Source organism: Astyanax mexicanus, chromosome 18 (genome assembly GCF_023375975.1).
Source record: "Astyanax mexicanus isolate ESR-SI-001 chromosome 18, AstMex3_surface, whole genome shotgun sequence".
NCBI lineage: Eukaryota > Metazoa > Chordata > Actinopteri > Characiformes > Acestrorhamphidae > Astyanax > Astyanax mexicanus.
Window position 1 is genome coordinate 44,871,917 of NC_064425.1, and position 19,163 is coordinate 44,891,079.

The window sequence follows — 19,163 nt, forward strand, 5'->3', positions numbered from 1 at the left end:
AATGCAATCGCCTCCAGAAGTTACTTAATTAGTCAATAGAGTTAGAATCTAGCTGTGTATAATTCAGCCTCAGTGGTTCAATCCATCATCCAAAAGTGGAAAAAATATTCTACAACCACAAACATACTAAGACATGGCCATGATCCACCCAAACTGACAGATTGAGCAAGGAGAGCACTGGTAGGAGAAGCAGCCAGAAGGCCCATGGTCACTCTGGAGGAGCTGCAGAGATCCACAGTTATACAATTATAAATCATGCATTTAACAAATCTTATAATGATATTATAAAAATACAACCTACGAGTGTAGAGCTACAGGATCTACAGGCCCAGCTGTAGCAACATCTGTGGGTAAATGTGCTGCAGGATCCATACAGAACCTGTAGAACCTCCAAACCCAACCCTCTCAATCTCATCTTATATTTAGAATAGAGGCTCCTAATAGTGAAATAGTTTTTTGTTAATGGATATATGTGCTTTTATTATGTACTTTAAGTTGATTTGGCTAATAAATGTATTTTTTTTCTTCTGTCTTGCACACTTATTCTTTCAGTGCACCATCGCCGTTTCCTGTTCCCTCAGCAGAGTCTCCGCCATCACCTCTTCATTCTCTTCAGCCAATGGGCTGGCCCCTTCAGCATCATGTTCACGCCCCTGGATCGCTACAGCGACAGGAATCACCAGATTACTAGATACCAGTACTGCGCTCTGAAGGTGAACAACACGTATACAGGAGGCGAACTACTCAGCCCAGTCAGCTCTCCTTTCTGCCCCGCCCCTAATCCCATACATCATCCAGTGCCCCTCCCAAACTACCTTGTCTTTTTAAAATTTGAGCTGAGGGTGGAGTCAGCTAAAATTAAAGGGTTTAGTGCCCCTTTAAGAAAATGATTTAAATAAATCTATTGTATTCATATGCATCTTGGCATCATGTTATCTTCCTCCACCAGTCTTACACACTGCTTTTGGATAACTTTATGCTGCTTTACTCCTGGTGCAAAAATTCAAGCAGTTCAGTTTGGTGGTTTGATGGCTTGTGATCATCCATCTTCCTCTTGATTATATTCCAGAGCTGTAGATGTCTTTTTTGGACTGTTTTATTACATCTTTGCTGTGGAGGAGATGCAGAACTTAACTTCTCTTTCTTTTTTTCCCTTTTTCTCAGGCCATGTCCACTGTTCTATGTTGTGGGCCTGTGTTTGACAATGTGGGTCTCTCTCCAGACGGCTACCTGTACAAGTGGTTGGATAACATCCTGGCCTGTCAGGATCTGAGGGTACGCACCACTGACCATAATTCATCACACGGCTGCGCTAAAATGGAAAAAGGCTTAATAAAGGCTTTAGTTCATGTCTAACATTTACCTTCTGCTGGAAATAACACACTTCTGCACTTTTATACAGTTTTTAAACCATATAAACACATAAACAAATACTGAACATTCCCTCTTAGTCAAGTATGGGATTCTATTGTTGCTTTGTAAATCTAGCCTATTTTCTTATCTAAAATAATCTGTAATAAAATAGCACAGTTTGCTCAACTTTATACTGATATGTTCTGCTAGTAAGAAAATGTTACTTTACTGAACTGCACTGATATGTTAAAAAAAAGTAAAATTGACCCAGCTACACTGGTATGCCAAAAGTCCTGGGATATCAGTTTGGGAAAACTTATCATTTTTTATAATTATCCTTTTTTTAAGTAATTTTTTAGGTGTTTTCTTGTTTGATGTTGAACTGTGTAAAAATCTAGAGGCAGTTACTCCTACATGAGTATGCATGATAACCTATTTTATAATACTCTTGTTAATTTCAAAAATAAAAATTACTGAGTAGATGTCCTTATACTTTTTACAGTGTGTCACAACATACACCTTTCATCATACACAACATGTTTCATCATACACCTGCTACAACTGTAAAAATGAAAAAGTTAAGAAAACTCAAAAGTTCTCCAAAAAAAAGGCAACTTACTGCACCAGATTGTTTAGTTTTAAGGCTCAAACTTTTAAGTTTTAAACTAAAACCACAGATAGTTGTGCCAGAAATCCGTAGTTAAATTTAGATCATTAAATAATTCTTTTTTTATATGTATAAAAACCTCCAATGATAAGTCTCAGTAATTTAAAATTCAACTAAAAACACAACAAAATCAAGTTTTACATTAATAAGATGGACATAGTGGATAATTTAAGTCAGTAAATGGTAAATGAAAATGCATAACTTTTAGTTATAAGGTCAGGCAGTTATTAACTGTTATATAACACTAATACAGTATATAAATCCCAAGAGAAGAGAGAAGCAGCAGCAGCCTGTGAGGAATGACTACACACTGATGGTGAGAGCGAGATGGGAGGACATGCCCCAATATGCAAATAGCGTGAACAACATCAGATGAAACCCCCCGCATAATTATTTAGTAGACCCTGTTTAAGTAAAGAGTGGAACTGAGCATGTGTAGTAGGGCAGAGTATTTGGCTCGGCCTCAACTAGGGTTCAACTACAATTAGTACATTTTGCATTTACAGATTATTTATTTAGATTTTTACACTACTTTTAACAAGAAACTTAATATTGTTAGTTGAAGTAATTAATTTGCTGTAGTTTATGATGCAATTTAAACTTTTTTGTGTGTTTAGCTCACTTAAAAATCACATTATGGAGGAAAAATTCCAAGTTTTTTATATTGTACATCTGCTTTGGGCTTTAAATGTTGGTGTTGTGTAATTACACAATGGATATGTGTAATATATGTATTTAACTATGTAAAACAAATGCGTTTACCTGGCTTAAACAAGCACTGTGTGTTTAATCAGGTGTGGTGATCTAACCTCTAATCTCACATTTACTAAAACATAAAATATCAAATATATCAAGTCTTTAATATTGATGCTAGGCCTAATATATTTATTTTGCATTACTTAAGAAGTGTGCACTCCTCCTCTAGCAAGCAAAGCAGCTCTCAAACAGGTCCTGTACTGACTTAACCCCAGGTGTAAGCAGTGGTGGTGTGGGTGTGTCTCTGCAGGTGCATCAGCTGGGCTGTGAGGTTGTGGTTCTGCTGCTGGAACTGAACCCGGATCAGGCTAATCTGTTTAACTGGGCCGTGGACCGATGCTACACCGGCTCCTACCAGCTGGCCTCAGGCTGCTTCAAAGCCATCGCCACGGTCTGTGGAAGCAGGTCAGTGTTGTTTAAAGGGTAACTAAAATAAGTGATGTATGGGTTTAGGGGCGGGGCAGGAGGGAGAACTGATACCACAACCAGGGTTGGTCAACTATACAACAGTTGAACATGAGAAGGCGCTGCAGAGGCGGAAATTACCACAATAAAATAGTTTTTTAAAGGCAAGGAAATATTTATTAAAAAATAAAAAAGGAACACCTTTGTGCTATTAATTAAAAAATAAAGCTTAGAGTTTATTGCCTCTTCAAGGAATGAGATCATAGATAAAAATGGAAATTTCCTTTGTGTTTTCCTACAAATTCTTACAGCACTTCATGCTTTTTCCTTCTGCTCATAACAACTTTTATGGAGATGCGGATTTCATTTTCCAGCAGGATTTGGCACACTGCCCACACTGCCAGAAGACACTGATTTTTGGGTTTTGATTGGCTGTAAATATAGTCCTTAATATCAACAATAAAATTAATTTAACAAAATAAGAGTTTCAGATTTTTAACTAAATTACTGAAATTAAGTATCTTTTTTTAATAATATTCTATTTTTTTAGATGCAACTATATGTCAGAGATATAGAAATGCTTATAAACAATACTTTTACTGACTTTATTTTGCACATAAATTGCAGTATTTAACATGAATTATTTTTACAGTGCATTAATTTATATAAATGTACAGAATTAACAGATTTACAGCTACATCACAGTAATCCTGTGGTTTGGGCTGCTGTTTTTTTTACAGTATAAACCTGTTATTTCTGTTGTTTTCACAATTATTGTTTTTGTTACAATACTTAACTGTGACAGAATTGCATCTAGTAGATGTTTTTTACAGTGTACAGTACATTTAAATGAAATCTTAGCATTTAAAAAGGTGGAATTACAGGAAATATCTGATCCCATGCTTTTCTAAATGTTCTGAAAACCCCTGTTTTGGTTAATTAGCTACATATCCAATGTTTTCAGACAGACTTTTATACTTTAAAGAGTAAATCCAGCCAGATTCTGCACTGTGAAGAGCCTCTCCTCTCTGCAGGCCTCGGCTCTGTTCACTCGCTCTTGTCTGAATGGTAATTTGTGTGCGGGCGAGGTTCCAGGAGAACCGTGTGTTTGGTGAGAACCGGAGGCCCGCTGGTGTTTATGTGCTGCTTTTAATGAACTGAGACCAAACAAGCCTCTCTGTTTAGATTTGCTGTGAATAAGAGGAGGAAATCCTTAATGACCTGAGTGTGCTTCATTATTTTAATACATGAATAAATTATTCTGCTTCTCCTCCGTGCAGGAATTACCCCTGTGACACCGTCACGTTACTGAACCTCATCCTCTTCAAAGCGTCGGACGCCAACAGAGAGATTTATGAAATTTCAATGCAGTTGATGCAGGTGAGGAAAAACACTGTAAACACCGTAAACACTGCTGCATTCAGCTCTTTCATTACAGCCTGTAGATCTTTTATTTGACACCTATTACTAATACATAAAAATATACAGTATAGTCTGTGCCACAGCATTATAATAAACACAGTGTGAGTATGCCCAAATATTTGTGACAGGGACTCATTCAGCATTTATTCTGAATTTATTTATTCAGTATGGATAGAGGGTGGTCACACCTCTCGCTGCTATAGTTTTCTGCAGTTTAAAACAATATTAGCAGATTCTACTTAGGAATTTAAGCTCAGCAACATCAGCAAACTGTGGTGTACTCAAACCTTCCTCTTGTCTGGGTTAAGAAAATCAGCTTTTAAGTCAAAATCACAAAAAAAACACTTAACAATTAGAGTTAAAACAAAACACAGCTTCTAAAAAGTGTGAAGGGTAAAGCTTACCTGTACACCAAATGGTAACTTGCTCCTTTAACCAACAACATGCATCAGGAGTAAAGCAGCGTAAAGTTATCCAAAAGCAGTGTGTAAGACTGGTGGAGGAGAACATGATGCCAAGATGCATGAACAAAAACGGTGTCTGAATCTTATATTTTTGTTATTTCAGCCATTTCTCATTTTCTGTAAATAAATGCTCTAAATGAGAATATTTTTATTTGTAATTTGGGAGAAATGTTGTCTGTAGTTTATAGAATAAAACAACAATGTTCATTTTACTCAAACATAAACCTATAAATAGCAAAATTCAGATTTTTTTTTTTTCCAGAGCTGCTTGGCTGGTTAATTGATTGATTGATTGATTGATTGATTGATTGATTGATTGATATGGTGATCAGATGTATTAATTAAGTGTGTTGTGTTTTTTGTGTTTGATCAGATTCTGGAGATTAAGCTGTGTGTTTATTCTAAGAGGATACTGGAGGAGAAGAGCAGCACTTTACTGTACGGGACCCACGGTCCTCTACCCCCCCTCTACACTCTCTCTCTCCCACAGCTCTCAGCCCAGCTCGCCCGCGCCTACCCAGAGCTCACACTACCACTGTTCTCAGGTCAGCGTCTGCGTGTGTGTGTGTGTGTGTGTGTGTGTGTGTGTGTGGTGACCAGTGATGGATGGTGGTGCGTAGTGCAAAGTTCACTTTAAACTTTAAAGGGAAACTAAACCCCCTGATTTTAGCTGACTCCTACCTCAGCTCTAATTAAAAAAAAAGCTAAAAAAGGGGCACTGGGTGATGTATGGGTTTAGGGGTGGGGCAGGAGGGAGAGCTGATTGGGCTGAGCAGTACCACTGTACCAATGTACACGGAAATATCATCCACATCTATAGCACAGTTAAACCTGAGAGGAGCTGCAGAGACAGAAATTACCACAATAAAAGCATTTTTTAAAGGTTAGGAAGTGTTTACAAAATTTTAGTGTAATTTTAGTGTAATTTTCTCATATTCTCTCCGTCTCTCTCTCCTCTCTCAGAGGTCAGTCAGAGGTTCCCCACCTCTCACCCTAACGGCAGACAGGTGATGCTCACCTACCTGCTGCCCTGGCTCAGGAACATCGAGCTGGTGGACGGTGGACTGCTGCCAGCTACCTCAAGTCCCTCCCACTTATTAGAGAACAGGAAGGGGCGGAGCTCCAGCATGAATTCCTCCACCTCCCACCTTCCAGGTTCAGGCTGGGGCTCCCCCCAGGCCACAGCGCTCATCCTCAACAACCTCATGTACATGACTGCCAAGGTGATCCTTTACACCCCTGACTTACTTACTGTGTGTTACCTACATTAAAAAAAAACACTGTAGAAGATCTTTATCACCTGGAAAAAGAAAAGTTACACATTTTCTCTTTTACTGTAGAAAACAGTCGTAACCTAATTGAATTACTTATTTAATCAAAATGTTCACTTAATATATATTTTAATTTAAAAAAATAATCTTCTGGAATTTGTAGCTGTATTCTAAAAAGTATTTTTTTTTTCTTTAAATCTTTGTGTTTTATCTAAAAAAATTGATTTTATATTGTCTTGTATCTTCTCACATTTCATTTTGTCTAAAAACACTTGACTTGGAATTCTAAAAATAATAATTCTATTTATTATGAATTACTTTTAAAACATTGGTAATTTTTATTAATTTTCTCATCAAATTTATAGAGTATAAGTGATTTTTTTTTCTCAGATTCTTTACTTTTTAAATTAAACACAGACTTTTTCTCATATTATACTAAAAAGATCTCAAAATCTTTACATCTTTTATCTAAAACCAGTTTCTTTTTTCTTAAATGTTTGAGTATAACTGACTCTATACGTATCTGTGTGTGTGTGTGTGTGTGTGTGTGTATCAGTACGGTGATGATGTTCCGGGGGCGGAGATGGAGAATGCGTGGACGGCTCTGGTGTGCAGTGAGAGGTGGAGCAGTAATCTCCGCACGGCTCTGCAGTTCCTCATCAGCCTGTGTGGAGTCAGCAGTGATACGCTGCTCCTGCCCCACGTGAGTGCTGTACAGTAGGGGTTAAATACTCTACAGCTTACTAAATTAAAAATGTAGGTTATCTATACTTCTCATCAATCAATAAAATCCTATCCAGATAAAACTCTTCATCCAGATAGAGTGAATCTGATTGTGGTTGGATGAGAAGTATGTACATTTCTTACATTCATTCTTTTGTTTTAATATCCACAAAAAAACAACTTGCGTCTAAAGCCCTATGTGGACAGGATTAGTTTCTCAGGGAGGTTCTGGGGTAATTTTCTCTTTTATGGGGGTTTTTATCCTCCTTGATTTTATTCCCATCCGGAACGACCATGTACGTGTTTGTATTTTTCTCAGACGTCTTTTGAGATAAAAAATTACAGGCTGAATTATCTACTGTTTTTCTCTGAACTCCTCCGGTAATTTTAGTCCCGCCGGACTCACATTTGAGTTTCGTCTCCTCGCCTTTAATAAAATTTATATTTGTCCAGTGCAGCGCACCGTCATTACTGTACACTTTGGGTTAAAAACACAACAGGGAGTGGAAATGGAGGAGCTACTGAACGCCTACTGAATGTCATGTGACCGAGAAAAAAGCCTAAAAAGTCAGTCCGAATGCAGGAGTTTAATCACTGAGTAGAAGTGTGAAATACTTTTCACCGATGTCCCCCTGAGATACTAACCCTGTCCAGATAGGGCTTTAAGAAGAACAAGTGTGTTTAATCACAGTAAATCACAGAATATTGTTGTGATTAATCTGATTAAATCTCTCTCTCTGTCTCTCTGCAGATAAAGAAGGTGGTGATCTATCTGTGTAGGAACAGCACGACTCAGACGATGGCGGAGCTGCTGTTTGAGCTGCAGCAGACGGACCCTGTTAACCCTGTAGTTCTGCACTGTGATAATCCACCATTCTACCATTTCTCAGCCACCAGCAAGATCTCCACTGTTACCTCCGGTATTCTCACACACACTTTATATTACAGGATGAGAAGGGAGGGGGGTGGTCTGGAAATGAGGTGTGTTCAGGTACATTTCTGGAGTTTTATCTTGTTTATCTTGGTAACAGAAAACACAGGAGCTCCACTGACTGAATACAACCTAGACAGAGGCCAACAGTCAGACGTTCATCGCTATCTGGGCAGTGAATTTCAACAGACGTTTGCAGCAGCAAAAACCTACAGTGTGTCAAAAATAAACAGAATACAAAATAAAATTTAATAAATAACATTATTCCTGCTGTTACTATACATTGTGTAAGTTTTCGCTGTTAAGAAGCGTTGGACATGTCCAAGTAGCTACGCCCTTAAATAGCAAAGGGCCAACGTCAGAGCGCGACTGGCTATTAAAGAGAATGGCAACTGACACACTGATTGGTTTATTTTAGGCTATGCCCAAAATGTGCCACACCCATGATTAATTGAGATAATTAGTACATTAGTACTTTTTTTGTGCATTATGAGCCATCCAATGGGGATTTAGGCTAAAAAAAAGGGGCCTTGACAATGGGTTCACTGATATAGATGATCCAAATAAACATATTAAAAAATACACACATATATACCGTGCTTAGATAAAAAGAGTCCCAGTAACTAGAATATAATATACTTTATAATATACTTTCTTGGTTTCTACAGGTACAACTTCCAGCAGCAACACAGTCATCGCCGGCCAGGAAAATATCTCAGACACAGACGACACGAAAGTGGCCAAAGAGAACGAGGACAGGTAGAGTAGAACACCTGAAACAACCTGCTACAACACACACACACACACACAGACACACAAACAAAATAGGGTTCCATTTAAAAATGTAAGATAATATTGATCATTGCTATGTAAAGTATTTTTTATTTAGCAATTGGAAGTTGTTCTGTGATTTACACTGGCAAGAAAATAAAATAGAGTGAATGTAAGCCCCCAAACAATGATACTCCCTCCACCATGCTTCACAGTTAGGATAATTTTATGAACTATTGTCCTTAGAACATTTTCCCAGAAAAAAAAAACAGTTGTTATTAGCATACTGTAAACACAGAGTTAGATTGAACTCAAATAAATTAAGTCTTTTTATGTAAAATTGGATATTTACAAGCATTATCCAACGTTTTAAAATTAAATACATTAATATTTATGGGCACATGTACATTCTAATTGTGATCTTTTAGCTGAATCAATTTAATAACTCAGTTTAGTATGTTACATTCTTTTCCACTGCATTTTCTATGAATATTTCAAATGTGTATTTAAAAACATATATATTTAACAAAAATAGGACTAAAAAGAAAAGTAAGAATAAATCAACTTTCAATGTATATTAAGGTCATTCCAAGATGTTTACTTACTGTACCTTTCACTGTATAGTGCACTCAAGTTATTGCAATAGCTGTTTTTGAAACATGTTAAATTCTGGAAATGTATTTTATAGTACATTTCTTGGTCACATATTATATTATTTTTAGTTATTTAACATGTAAAATCTTTCTAAAAAAATATTTAAAATAATTTTATACATGTATCAACAGCCATGTTGGTTTTATATCATTGGTAACATGGATTCCAAACGTTTTAATGGTGTTTTAGTTAAAGTAACAGCATTTTATCTAAAGTAATTAATGGGCTTATTGACAGTTCTACCTACTAACAGTACTATAAACACTCTAATAGCTGTATTTGTGATTCCCACAGGTTGAGCAGTATAATGAGAGCCCATAACCGGCTGGAGTCTCGGTACAGTAACAGCTCTGGAGGCTCGTACGACGAAAGTGAGTATTAAACTCAGCCTGTATCACTTCTGTCAGTATGTAAATTAGAGTGACTGACAGAAGTGTGTCAGCCCTGAGGCTACAGAGTGTATGTAAAGCCAAATGTAACGTGAGATAAGTGAAAATGAAAGTCACGAGGCTGCAGTAATAGAAGAGTACGCAGCAGTGTGGCAGGCAGTCAAATTATCACCTGTAATAGAGCCAATCAGCTAGCACATGCTTGGTGTGGGAAGTTTGGCAGCTAATACTGATATTTCTACTCTCAAATCAAGCGAAATTTATTTGTAATACATAAATAAATAAAAGATAAGTAAGATAAGAGAGTAAATTTATCAATCCAAATCTGGAGGAAGAAACTTTGGGTAGAACCAAGACTTACAAGGGGGGACCCATCCTCCTTTGGTCAAAACTACATATACAGTAAATTATTCTTAAATGGTATAACCTTAAAAATTGACATTAAAACGACATTTTATGCTTGAGTGTACTGATATAATCAGTATTGAAATGCTTAGCAGTATTAATAGTAATACTGAATCAGCCCCTTTAAATACCCAAGTTGCTCTTTGACTGTTCAGAGGTATCATTGGCCTGTAGTCTGCTGCTAACCCCGGCTAGCACTGCTGAAGCAGCATTAGGTTTGCCTGCTAACTGCGCTAAACGCTAGTGGTTAGCCGCAAATGCTAATGAAGGTACCAATCAGGCTGATTTATATACTAAGATGAACAGGTGAAAGTGATCAGTACTCAGGTGACTGTAAGTGGAAGGCTGTTTTCTTATGTTTAAATAATATCATCGGTAGATGCTTCATGAGATAGATGTTTCATGATCTATCCATCACAGTTTACATTGTGTCTTGTAGGTGAGCCCCTCCCAGTCTATGCCGGTTGGCTGCTGAATGTTCTGGAGACCAATCAGCCGCTCCCGTTGCCCATGCCGGTTAACGGAGGCTGCTGGGCGCCTCTGGTGGACTATTTACCTGAAACGGTCACTCCTCGAGGACCACTGCATAGGTCAGATTATTTTATATATGCAGGATTATACATATAATACTATTTGATGATAACAATTCAGTATTTATTAATTTAAACATATAGGGACAGTTTTTCAGACTGGGATTAAGCTTAGTCTTGAAAACCGATATGTACAGAAAACCGACCTTTAGTTTTAATTGAGTTTAATTTTTATTTTTAAATTTCATTGTATTATTATATATTAAAGTTTACATTGATTTATATTACAGTACATTTAGTTGTAACTGTCTGAAACTTTTTCTCAACTTGTTAGTATCAGAAACCATTTTTTAAGGATTTTAAGGAAACTAATAATATATTAATAAATACTGTAGTGGTTCAATATGTAGCATTATTATAATTTATAATTTATTAAATTATAATAATGCTACATATTGAACCACTACAGTATTTATTTACATATTTGAAGCTGTTGTAAAAAAATAGTATCATACACATAAATTCCTTGTAAATACCTAGACTGCATTCTGTATTCTGCATCAGTATGACAACTTATTTGATCCATTAACTCTTATTATGTGTGTATTATGTGTGTGTAGGTGTAATATAGCAGTGATCTTTATGACGGAGCTGGTGATTGATCACAGTGTGAGGGAGGACTGGGCCTTACACCTCCCCCTGCTGCTGCACGGCCTGTTCCTGGGTGAGTTTCTAATACAGAATATGGTCCTATATTGGGCCAGTACTCGGCTTTAAGGCTCTGAGATTGAAATGAGGGGGTATTGGCACATCTATATGTACAGGTGCATCTCACAAAAATAGAATATCATTGAAAAGTTACTTTATTTCAGTAATTTAGTTCAGAATGTGAAACTCATATATTATATAGATGTATTAAACACACAGAGTGATCTATTTTTTAAGAGTTTATTTATTTTATTGTTGATGATTATGGCTGACTGGCTCAGAAAAGACTAATTGGTACTTTTAGCAGTGTGGGCAGTGTGCCAAGTCCTGCTGGAAAATGAAATCCACATCTCTATGAAAGTTGTCAGCAGAGGGAAGCATGAAGTGCAAATATATCAGATAGCATTCTCTCAGTCTATTTCCAGGCCGAACACCAACATCTACATGTGTGAACACCCTGGATGCAGAGTATGATTATGCCAGAGTCCCGGTTGCCAAGTATAATATGGGAATTGGCCCAAGCTGTTTATGCTGTCACCCTGGTTGCCAAGTGTAAAATGGAAATTGACAGATACAGATGATATCACCCCAGTTGTCGTACAGTACAATATGTAATCAATCTAAGTCTCTTGTGCCAACACCTTTTTTGACAGGTATAATATGGGAATTGACCTGAGCCACTTGTGCTAAAAACCTGGTTTTTAAGAATATAACACAGCAAGTGACCCCACCTGCGTCTTCCAGCACCCCGGTTGCCGAGTATAATATGGGAACTGGCTCGCACTGAGCCGCATGTGCCCACACACCTGTTGCAGAGTATAATATGGGAATCAATCCAAAACTCATGTGCCAACACCCTGGTTGTTGAGTATAATATGGGAATTGGCCCAAGCCATTTGTGCTAACAACCTCAGTTGCCAAGTATAATATAGGAATTGGCCCATAGCGCTTGTTCCATCTTTACTTTTGATTTCTGATGCTAAATCTTAGCTAATTTTGCCATAAATTGACCAAACCCAGGCCGATTCTTCATGCTGTTGTACCAGTCTCTCTCTCTGTCTGTCTCCGTCTCTGTTAGGTATGGATCACTGTAGGCCGGAGGTGTTTGAGCACTGTAAGCGTCTCCTCCTCCACCTGCTCCTCTCCCTCTCCTGCACCCACAGTTTCCCCCTCCTCGCCTCCGTCCTGCTGCAGAGCCGCGAGACCACCAGCACCAAGAGCCTCACCATCAGGCCCAGCTACCAGCCCGACTTCTTCTACACAGGTACGGCCACAGCTTTTAGTCTCTGCTTATGCTGAAAACGTGATCTGGTCTCGATCCGCCCCAGCTATCAAATATACTTCTTTTTAATTGAGCTAAACTGCTGATAAGGTGCAGTTCAATCTGATATATTAGCCACATAATATACTGCTATAAACAAATGCTGTTTCTGCTGCTCCATGCTGTTCTGTTTACACTCGTGGTCTGTGTCTCTTTCACTGCTTCCAGCCAAGACACTCCATTTAATACTTCTTATCCCATTAAAAAACAGTGCTCAGCAAATTAAGTTATAATTCTGAAATCAAGCTGAGATGTTTATAAAACACTAAAAAAAAAAATCCTCTATCCAATTTATCATGCATTCTTTATTACAGCTCCCCATGTATGCTTTATCTTCCCTCAAACATACAAGTATATACCAGAATTTAAACTATTTACACCACTAATATAAATATTTAATAGCATTTTACATGTCTTATATCCACAATAAAAACTTGTGTCTTAAGTCTTAAGTATTGTAGATACTGGATCTTTCATAGTAGATACTCAATCATTTCTACTGTTCAATCATTGTATATACTGAATGATTTGAAGCATACACTGTGTTCTTCTTCATCATTCAGGTGGGGTGGACTTTCTGCGGGACGGTCAGGCCTCACCTGTCCCAGACTCTGGCCTGAGCTCGTCCTCCACTTCCTCCAGCCTGAGTCTGGGGGGCAGCACCAGTAACCTGCCCCACCTGTCCCACGAGGAGTCCGACCCCCTGGAGAGCAGCACTGAGTCCGAGGAGAAGAGCAGCAAACTGGTGGAGTTCCTCACCACCAGGTAAACTGAATACAGGTCCTGATATCTAGATACAGTTAAATATGGTGTTTTTGATTAGATATGCAGTGCTGTGGAAGACTGCAGTCTGATTAGGGATTTTCTACCATAAGATATACACTTAATAGATAATAATTCTAATTAAGTCTAATGTTTAAGTTATTTATATATATATATGATGTGGTAAAAAAAATAGTTAAAAAGCATGAAGCATTTTCTAATATGGATTTAGAAAGCAACTCTTTGCCTCTTCTGCTACCAAGTGGCACATTGGTGTATTACAGCTGTAATCTATACAGCTACTGATATCTATATGTAATATAACATTAACATATTCAAAAACACATATACTATATATATATATATATATATATATATATATATATATATATATAAACTATATATACACTCAGATTTTCATAGCAGATACTGAATCATTTTTATTAGATACTAAATCAGTTATTTTACATATTGACTTATTGGAGTGTATATTGTATAGCATCATTTATAGTAAAGTAATTTTATTTTTATATACACTGCATCAGTTACAGTAGACTCTGAATTAGTTATATTAGACACTGAATCATTTATAGTTAAAAGTGAATCATTTATTGTGGATATTGGCTCAGTTATAGTGGATACTGAATCGTTCGTAGTCGATACTGAATTAGTAATTCTACATACTGAATCATTTGGAGTATACACTGTCTTTCATAGCACATGCGGAATCAGTTATAGTAAAAACTGATTAAGCTGTTGTAAATAGTGCATCAGTTATAATAAACTCTGAATCAGTTACAACAGATACTAAATCAGTTATAATAGTCTCTCAATCAGTTGTAGCAGATAGTGTATTCTTTCATTGAATGTGTTGACATGCACTAAATTGTATTTGTTAGATCGGATTAAGGCATGAAAATTGTATTTGATTATTGTCTGACTCATGAAAAACCCAGATTTCCCATTATAGGATTATCAAAATGTATATAAATACATTATAAATCGATTAATAACGATTTTCTAATTACTATGCAATTGTCTACAGTTACTAGATTTGCTTAACCTGTAACACACACCTCTTTAACTCTCCATATTTGTTTTTATTTTATTTTTTTTTCCTCTTTAGGCCTTTTGGACCACTGTGGTGCCACGAAGACATCACCCCTAAAAACCAGCACTCCAGAAGCACTGAGCAGCTCACCAACTTCCTACGCCATGTAGTGTCTGTCTTTAAAGAGTCCAAATCAGGCAAGTTCTTGTGTTCTCACTGCTGAATTATATTTATTATTATTATTGCGTCCCATGACTTTTGCCATGTCCAATGGAAGCAAAAAAAAGAATGCTGCAATTCTAGCCAGATGCTGCTGGTCAAGATAACACCTCAGAACTTATGCAAACCATCCCCTTAGGTAACTCTCTATGATACTATATTTCCACACTGTTGACGATGGTGGCTCTGAGTGGACCATTAGACCGTTAGACTAAGGTGCTGCCACTATGATCAGGAGATTGCTGGTTTGAATCCCGTTCATGCAGCTTGCCATCAGCTGCCGGAGCCCTGAGAGAGCCCTGGATAAATATTGATCGGGATAAATCTTTGATCGGGAGAATCGCTGGTTTAAATCATGGTTATGCAGCTTGCCATCAGCTGCCGGAGCCCTGAGAGAGCACAGTTGGTCTTGCTCTCTCTGGGTGGGTACAGTACAGTAGATGGCGCTCTCTCTTTCCTCTCATCACTCCTAGGGTGATGTGGATCAGCACAAGCCTGCGTCTGTGAGCTGATGTATCAGAACCAAGGTTTCTGCCTGACGTGTATGTGTATGTGTGTATGTTTGGTGTAGACGTGCGTTTGGAGCAGCAGCTCAGTGACGTGGCTCTGCAGACGGCACTGTGCAGCTCCTCCAGGCATTACGCCGGACGCTCGTTTCAGGTGTTCCGGGCTCTGAGGCAGCCTCTGTCTGCGCTGGCCGTGTCCGACCTGCTGTCCCGCCTGGTGGAGGTGGTGGGGGAGCATGGAGAAGAAGTTCAGGTGAGACCCACAGTCTGGATTGTACTGTTTTAATAAGAGAAAATTTGACCCATGTTGGTTTTCTGAGTCATGCTGCCTCGCCATCAGCAGCCGGAGTCTGAGAGAGCCGACACAAGTGTCTGTTAGCTGATGTATTAAAGCTGGGGATCTGGTGCTTTCCTCCAAGTGTGCTGATAGCTTGAAGGAAAACATCTGTTTAAGCTATATGTGTTTATATATATATATATATATATATATATATATAGTAGTTATATGATTGTTTACTCCAAATCTGTGTTCTCTTCAGGGTTATGTGATGGAGCTACTCCTCACTCTTGAATCTGTGGTGGATAATCTTGCAGAGTGCCTCAAGAACAATGATTTAATGGCTCTTCTCACGAGGTAGGTCTTACTTTATGATTTGCTTTATTAAAGTAGTTATCAAACCAAGTCCCAGAGTGTCCCAACTCTCCTCATTTTAGAGATTTTTAGATATTTTCCTAAATTGTTGATCTTTGATGTCTCAGTGATTCTCATCCAGGTTTCATTTAGAAAAATGAGATAGGCCTTAAAGCTAGCAAAATCATTCAGTAGGTTGGAAATATTTGGAACCACAACTAAACACATTTAATTCAGTCAACACAAGCAACTGTCCAATCAGTTTTACCTTTAATTCTTCAACCCTTTATTTCTTTTAATTTTTTGAATACTTCAGAAATGACTCCTGGGGTGTTGGTTTCTGCACAGTTTCACATACAGAAACATCTATCACATGCCTGATTAAAAAATACATTAATCTAATAGCAGCAAATATTTGAGAATGCAGTATATATTGTGTAGCATCAAATATTTGAATGAGAAATAGTAGAGTTTATATTGAGACTCAGTCTCATTATTTAGTATATACTGATGTTATATAGTTATATAATGATTATCAACAAAGTAACTTCATTTTCTTAAGTAACGTAAATTTAAAAATAAATAAAACTTTAGTTAGTAATTCTGTAAAGAATTAAGTTTATGTTAAAATTAACTCAAATTGAGAGTTATTAAAAGGAACTTACTCTGATTAACTCCCACACAAGTTCAATTATACCTTTTAAAAGTAGTCTATTCTATGGTCACGCATATACAGTGCCTCTGTGTTGACCAATCAGGATCACAAGTTCCAGCCAAGTTTATTCAGTGCTCTTCCTTCTTTAACCTGCAGTGACGAGGAACACAAAACACACTATATGACCCATTATGACCCATGGAGTTGTAATATTTTCCTAACTGTAACTTGTTCATCTTTTCAGAGCTTCTTCTCCAGACCTCCCAACCAATGGCAAACTCCTATTCAACCGTAAGAGCACCAGTCAGCTAGACCTGGTCCCAGGTTCAGGAACAGCGTCTGAGCGAATCCGCCACCAGCGGAGCTACTCTGTCCCCAAGCGCTTCGGTGAAGCAGAGCGTTCCTCCGAGGTTCCTCGCAGCGCCACGCTGGACCGCATCCACGCCTGCACCCACCAGCACCAGAGCAACCTCTCCAGACTCCACTCCCACTCCTCCACCTCCTCCAGAGACAACGTGGTCTCCACCAACCCGGCCAACGCCAACCATCCCCGCAACCTGCTGGCCACCATCTTCTGGGCAGCCGTGTCCCTCATGGAGTCGGACTTCGAGTTTGAGTACCAGATGTCGCTGCGTCTGCTGGGGAAGCTCTTCACCTACGTCTCTCTGGATAAGCAGGAGAACCGAGAGAAGCTGGAGAAGATTCAGAGCCAGCTGAGGTGGAGCGGGTTCTCCGGGCTTCAGCAGCTTCTGCTGAAGGGCTTCACCTCGGCCGGAACCACCGAACTCACGCTGCAGCTTTTCTCTCAGCTCACACCTGTATCCCGCCTACCTGTGGTGGACACGTCTCAGGCTATAGGTGAGTCCTGGATGGTCCACTTCGGCCTTGTTGGAGTTGGTATCCTGTAGACCATGAGTGACTGAAAGCACTTTTTCCATAGTACCAGATTTAATGCATAATAAACTTAATAGGAGTTAGAAATCTAAGCTTAATTTAGGGTAAAAAAAGTTAAAAAAAAAAGTGTAGTCTTTGGGCCTACCGTATTTTACGAACTGTAAGTCGCACTTAAAATCCTTTTAATTTAATGTGTGAATTCTACCAGTCAGGTATTAAGGAGCAGTAAAGCCACTCTGCTGTAGTACAGCGTTAAAAGGGTGTTTTCAGTGAAGTTTCTCCAGCACTAAGGCTGGAGCAGCAGCATTAGCATTAGCCGCTTACCGCAGCTCTAACTTTTTCTCCATTCAGAGTTGAGTATAGTGGACTGTAGTCTGAGTTATTACCATGTTAAAACAAGCTGGTTGAGAACTATAATGAAGTTACTTTGCTGCATTTCTGCTGCCAGTATTTTCTTTTACATATTGTAAATAATAATTACAATATGATTGTAATTATATTGTAATTGAACGCTGAGAGGCGTTCTGTGAGTGCCGTTATCTTATCAGCCGGTAAAGCACTGTAACCGAAGCTCTCCGTGTATTACTCCGCCACATACAGATAACCTAGCAACGATACAGCGCTTACAAACCAAATACAAGCCAAACAGCACAGCTACAAACAAACAAAGTAGCTCCTATTTTCTCCTCCTCTTTAACTCTTTAAAATATTTCAATAAACAGTGATAATGGATCTGTGGTATAATCGCAATAATACACTTGAGGTTTAACGTGCTATAACATGTAATATTGGCACTGCTGTGCTGATGCACAGTACAGTACAGAACAGTAACATTGAGTGTATTATTGCTTAAATATTAATTTATGCCAAAACATAAATTAATTGTTGCACCAGGAGTAAAGCAGCATAAAGTTATCCAAAAGCAGTGTGTAAGACTGGTGGAGGAGAACATGATGCCAAGATGCATGAAAAAAACTGTGATTAAAAACCAACCAGGGTTATTCCACCAAATATTAGTTATTTCTGAACTCTTAAAACTTTATGAATATGAACTTGTTTTTTTTGCATTATTTGAGGTCTGAAAGCTCTGCATCTTGTTTTGTTATTTCAGTCATTTCTCATTTTCTGTATAAATAAATAAATAAATGCTCTAAATGAGAATATTTTTATTTGTAATTTGGGAGAAATGTTTTCTGTAGTTTATAGAATAAAACAACAATGTTGATTTTACTCAAACATAAACCTATAAATAGCTAAATGTGATGTTCTGCAGGTTTCCCGCTGAACGTGCTGTGCCTCCTCCCTCACCTGGTGCAGCACTTCGACTGTCCCACTCAGTTCTGTAAGGACGTGGCTGAGAGGATCTCTCAGGTCTGCTGGACTGGATTAAATTCATGTTAATGAAGCTACATTACTCAGACTGTAAGATAAAATGTAATTGGTAATTGGATTTAATTGGTCATTAATAATGGTCATTTTGATGCTCAGGTCTGCGCTGAAGAGAAGAATGCCAAGCTGTCCAATCTGGCTCACGTGATGACCCTTTACAAAACGCACTCGTACACACGCGACTGCTTCTCCTGGGTTAACGTGGTGTGCCGTTACCTGCACGAAGCCTTCAGTGAAAACACCCTCAGTATGGTCACCTACATGGCTGAGGTGAGCCTACCTTAAG

The 19,163-nt window shown here is 38.2% G+C and overlaps 1 protein-coding gene across 8 annotated transcripts in view; it reads left to right on the top strand.

The window, feature by feature from the left end:
• Nucleotides 1–19,163, top strand: part of frya (furry homolog a (Drosophila)) — a 117,236-nt gene that overhangs the window by 73,562 nt on the left and 24,511 nt on the right. For all 8 annotated transcript variants that reach the window (XR_007425345.1, XM_049467260.1, XM_022668788.2 and 5 more), the window contains exons 27-46: nt 553–713; nt 1,165–1,275; nt 3,027–3,181; nt 4,462–4,561; nt 5,441–5,612; nt 6,031–6,290; nt 6,895–7,041; nt 7,813–7,981; nt 8,661–8,751; nt 9,712–9,788; nt 10,651–10,801; nt 11,362–11,465; nt 12,528–12,713; nt 13,334–13,535; nt 14,659–14,780; nt 15,374–15,561; nt 15,848–15,942; nt 16,839–17,452; nt 18,762–18,859; nt 18,977–19,147. Coding sequence is in view for 7 of the 8 variants with exons in the window: in XM_049467260.1 (XP_049323217.1) it covers nt 553–713; nt 1,165–1,275; nt 3,027–3,181; nt 4,462–4,561; nt 5,441–5,612; nt 6,031–6,290; nt 6,895–7,041; nt 7,813–7,981; nt 8,661–8,751; nt 9,712–9,788; nt 10,651–10,801; nt 11,362–11,465; nt 12,528–12,713; nt 13,334–13,535; nt 14,659–14,780; nt 15,374–15,561; nt 15,848–15,942; nt 16,839–17,452; nt 18,762–18,859; nt 18,977–19,147 (3,374 nt within the window). In the remaining variant the exon portion in view is untranslated. The remainder of the gene's footprint in view (nt 1–552; nt 714–1,164; nt 1,276–3,026; nt 3,182–4,461; nt 4,562–5,440; nt 5,613–6,030; nt 6,291–6,894; nt 7,042–7,812; nt 7,982–8,660; nt 8,752–9,711; nt 9,789–10,650; nt 10,802–11,361; nt 11,466–12,527; nt 12,714–13,333; nt 13,536–14,658; nt 14,781–15,373; nt 15,562–15,847; nt 15,943–16,838; nt 17,453–18,761; nt 18,860–18,976; nt 19,148–19,163) is intronic.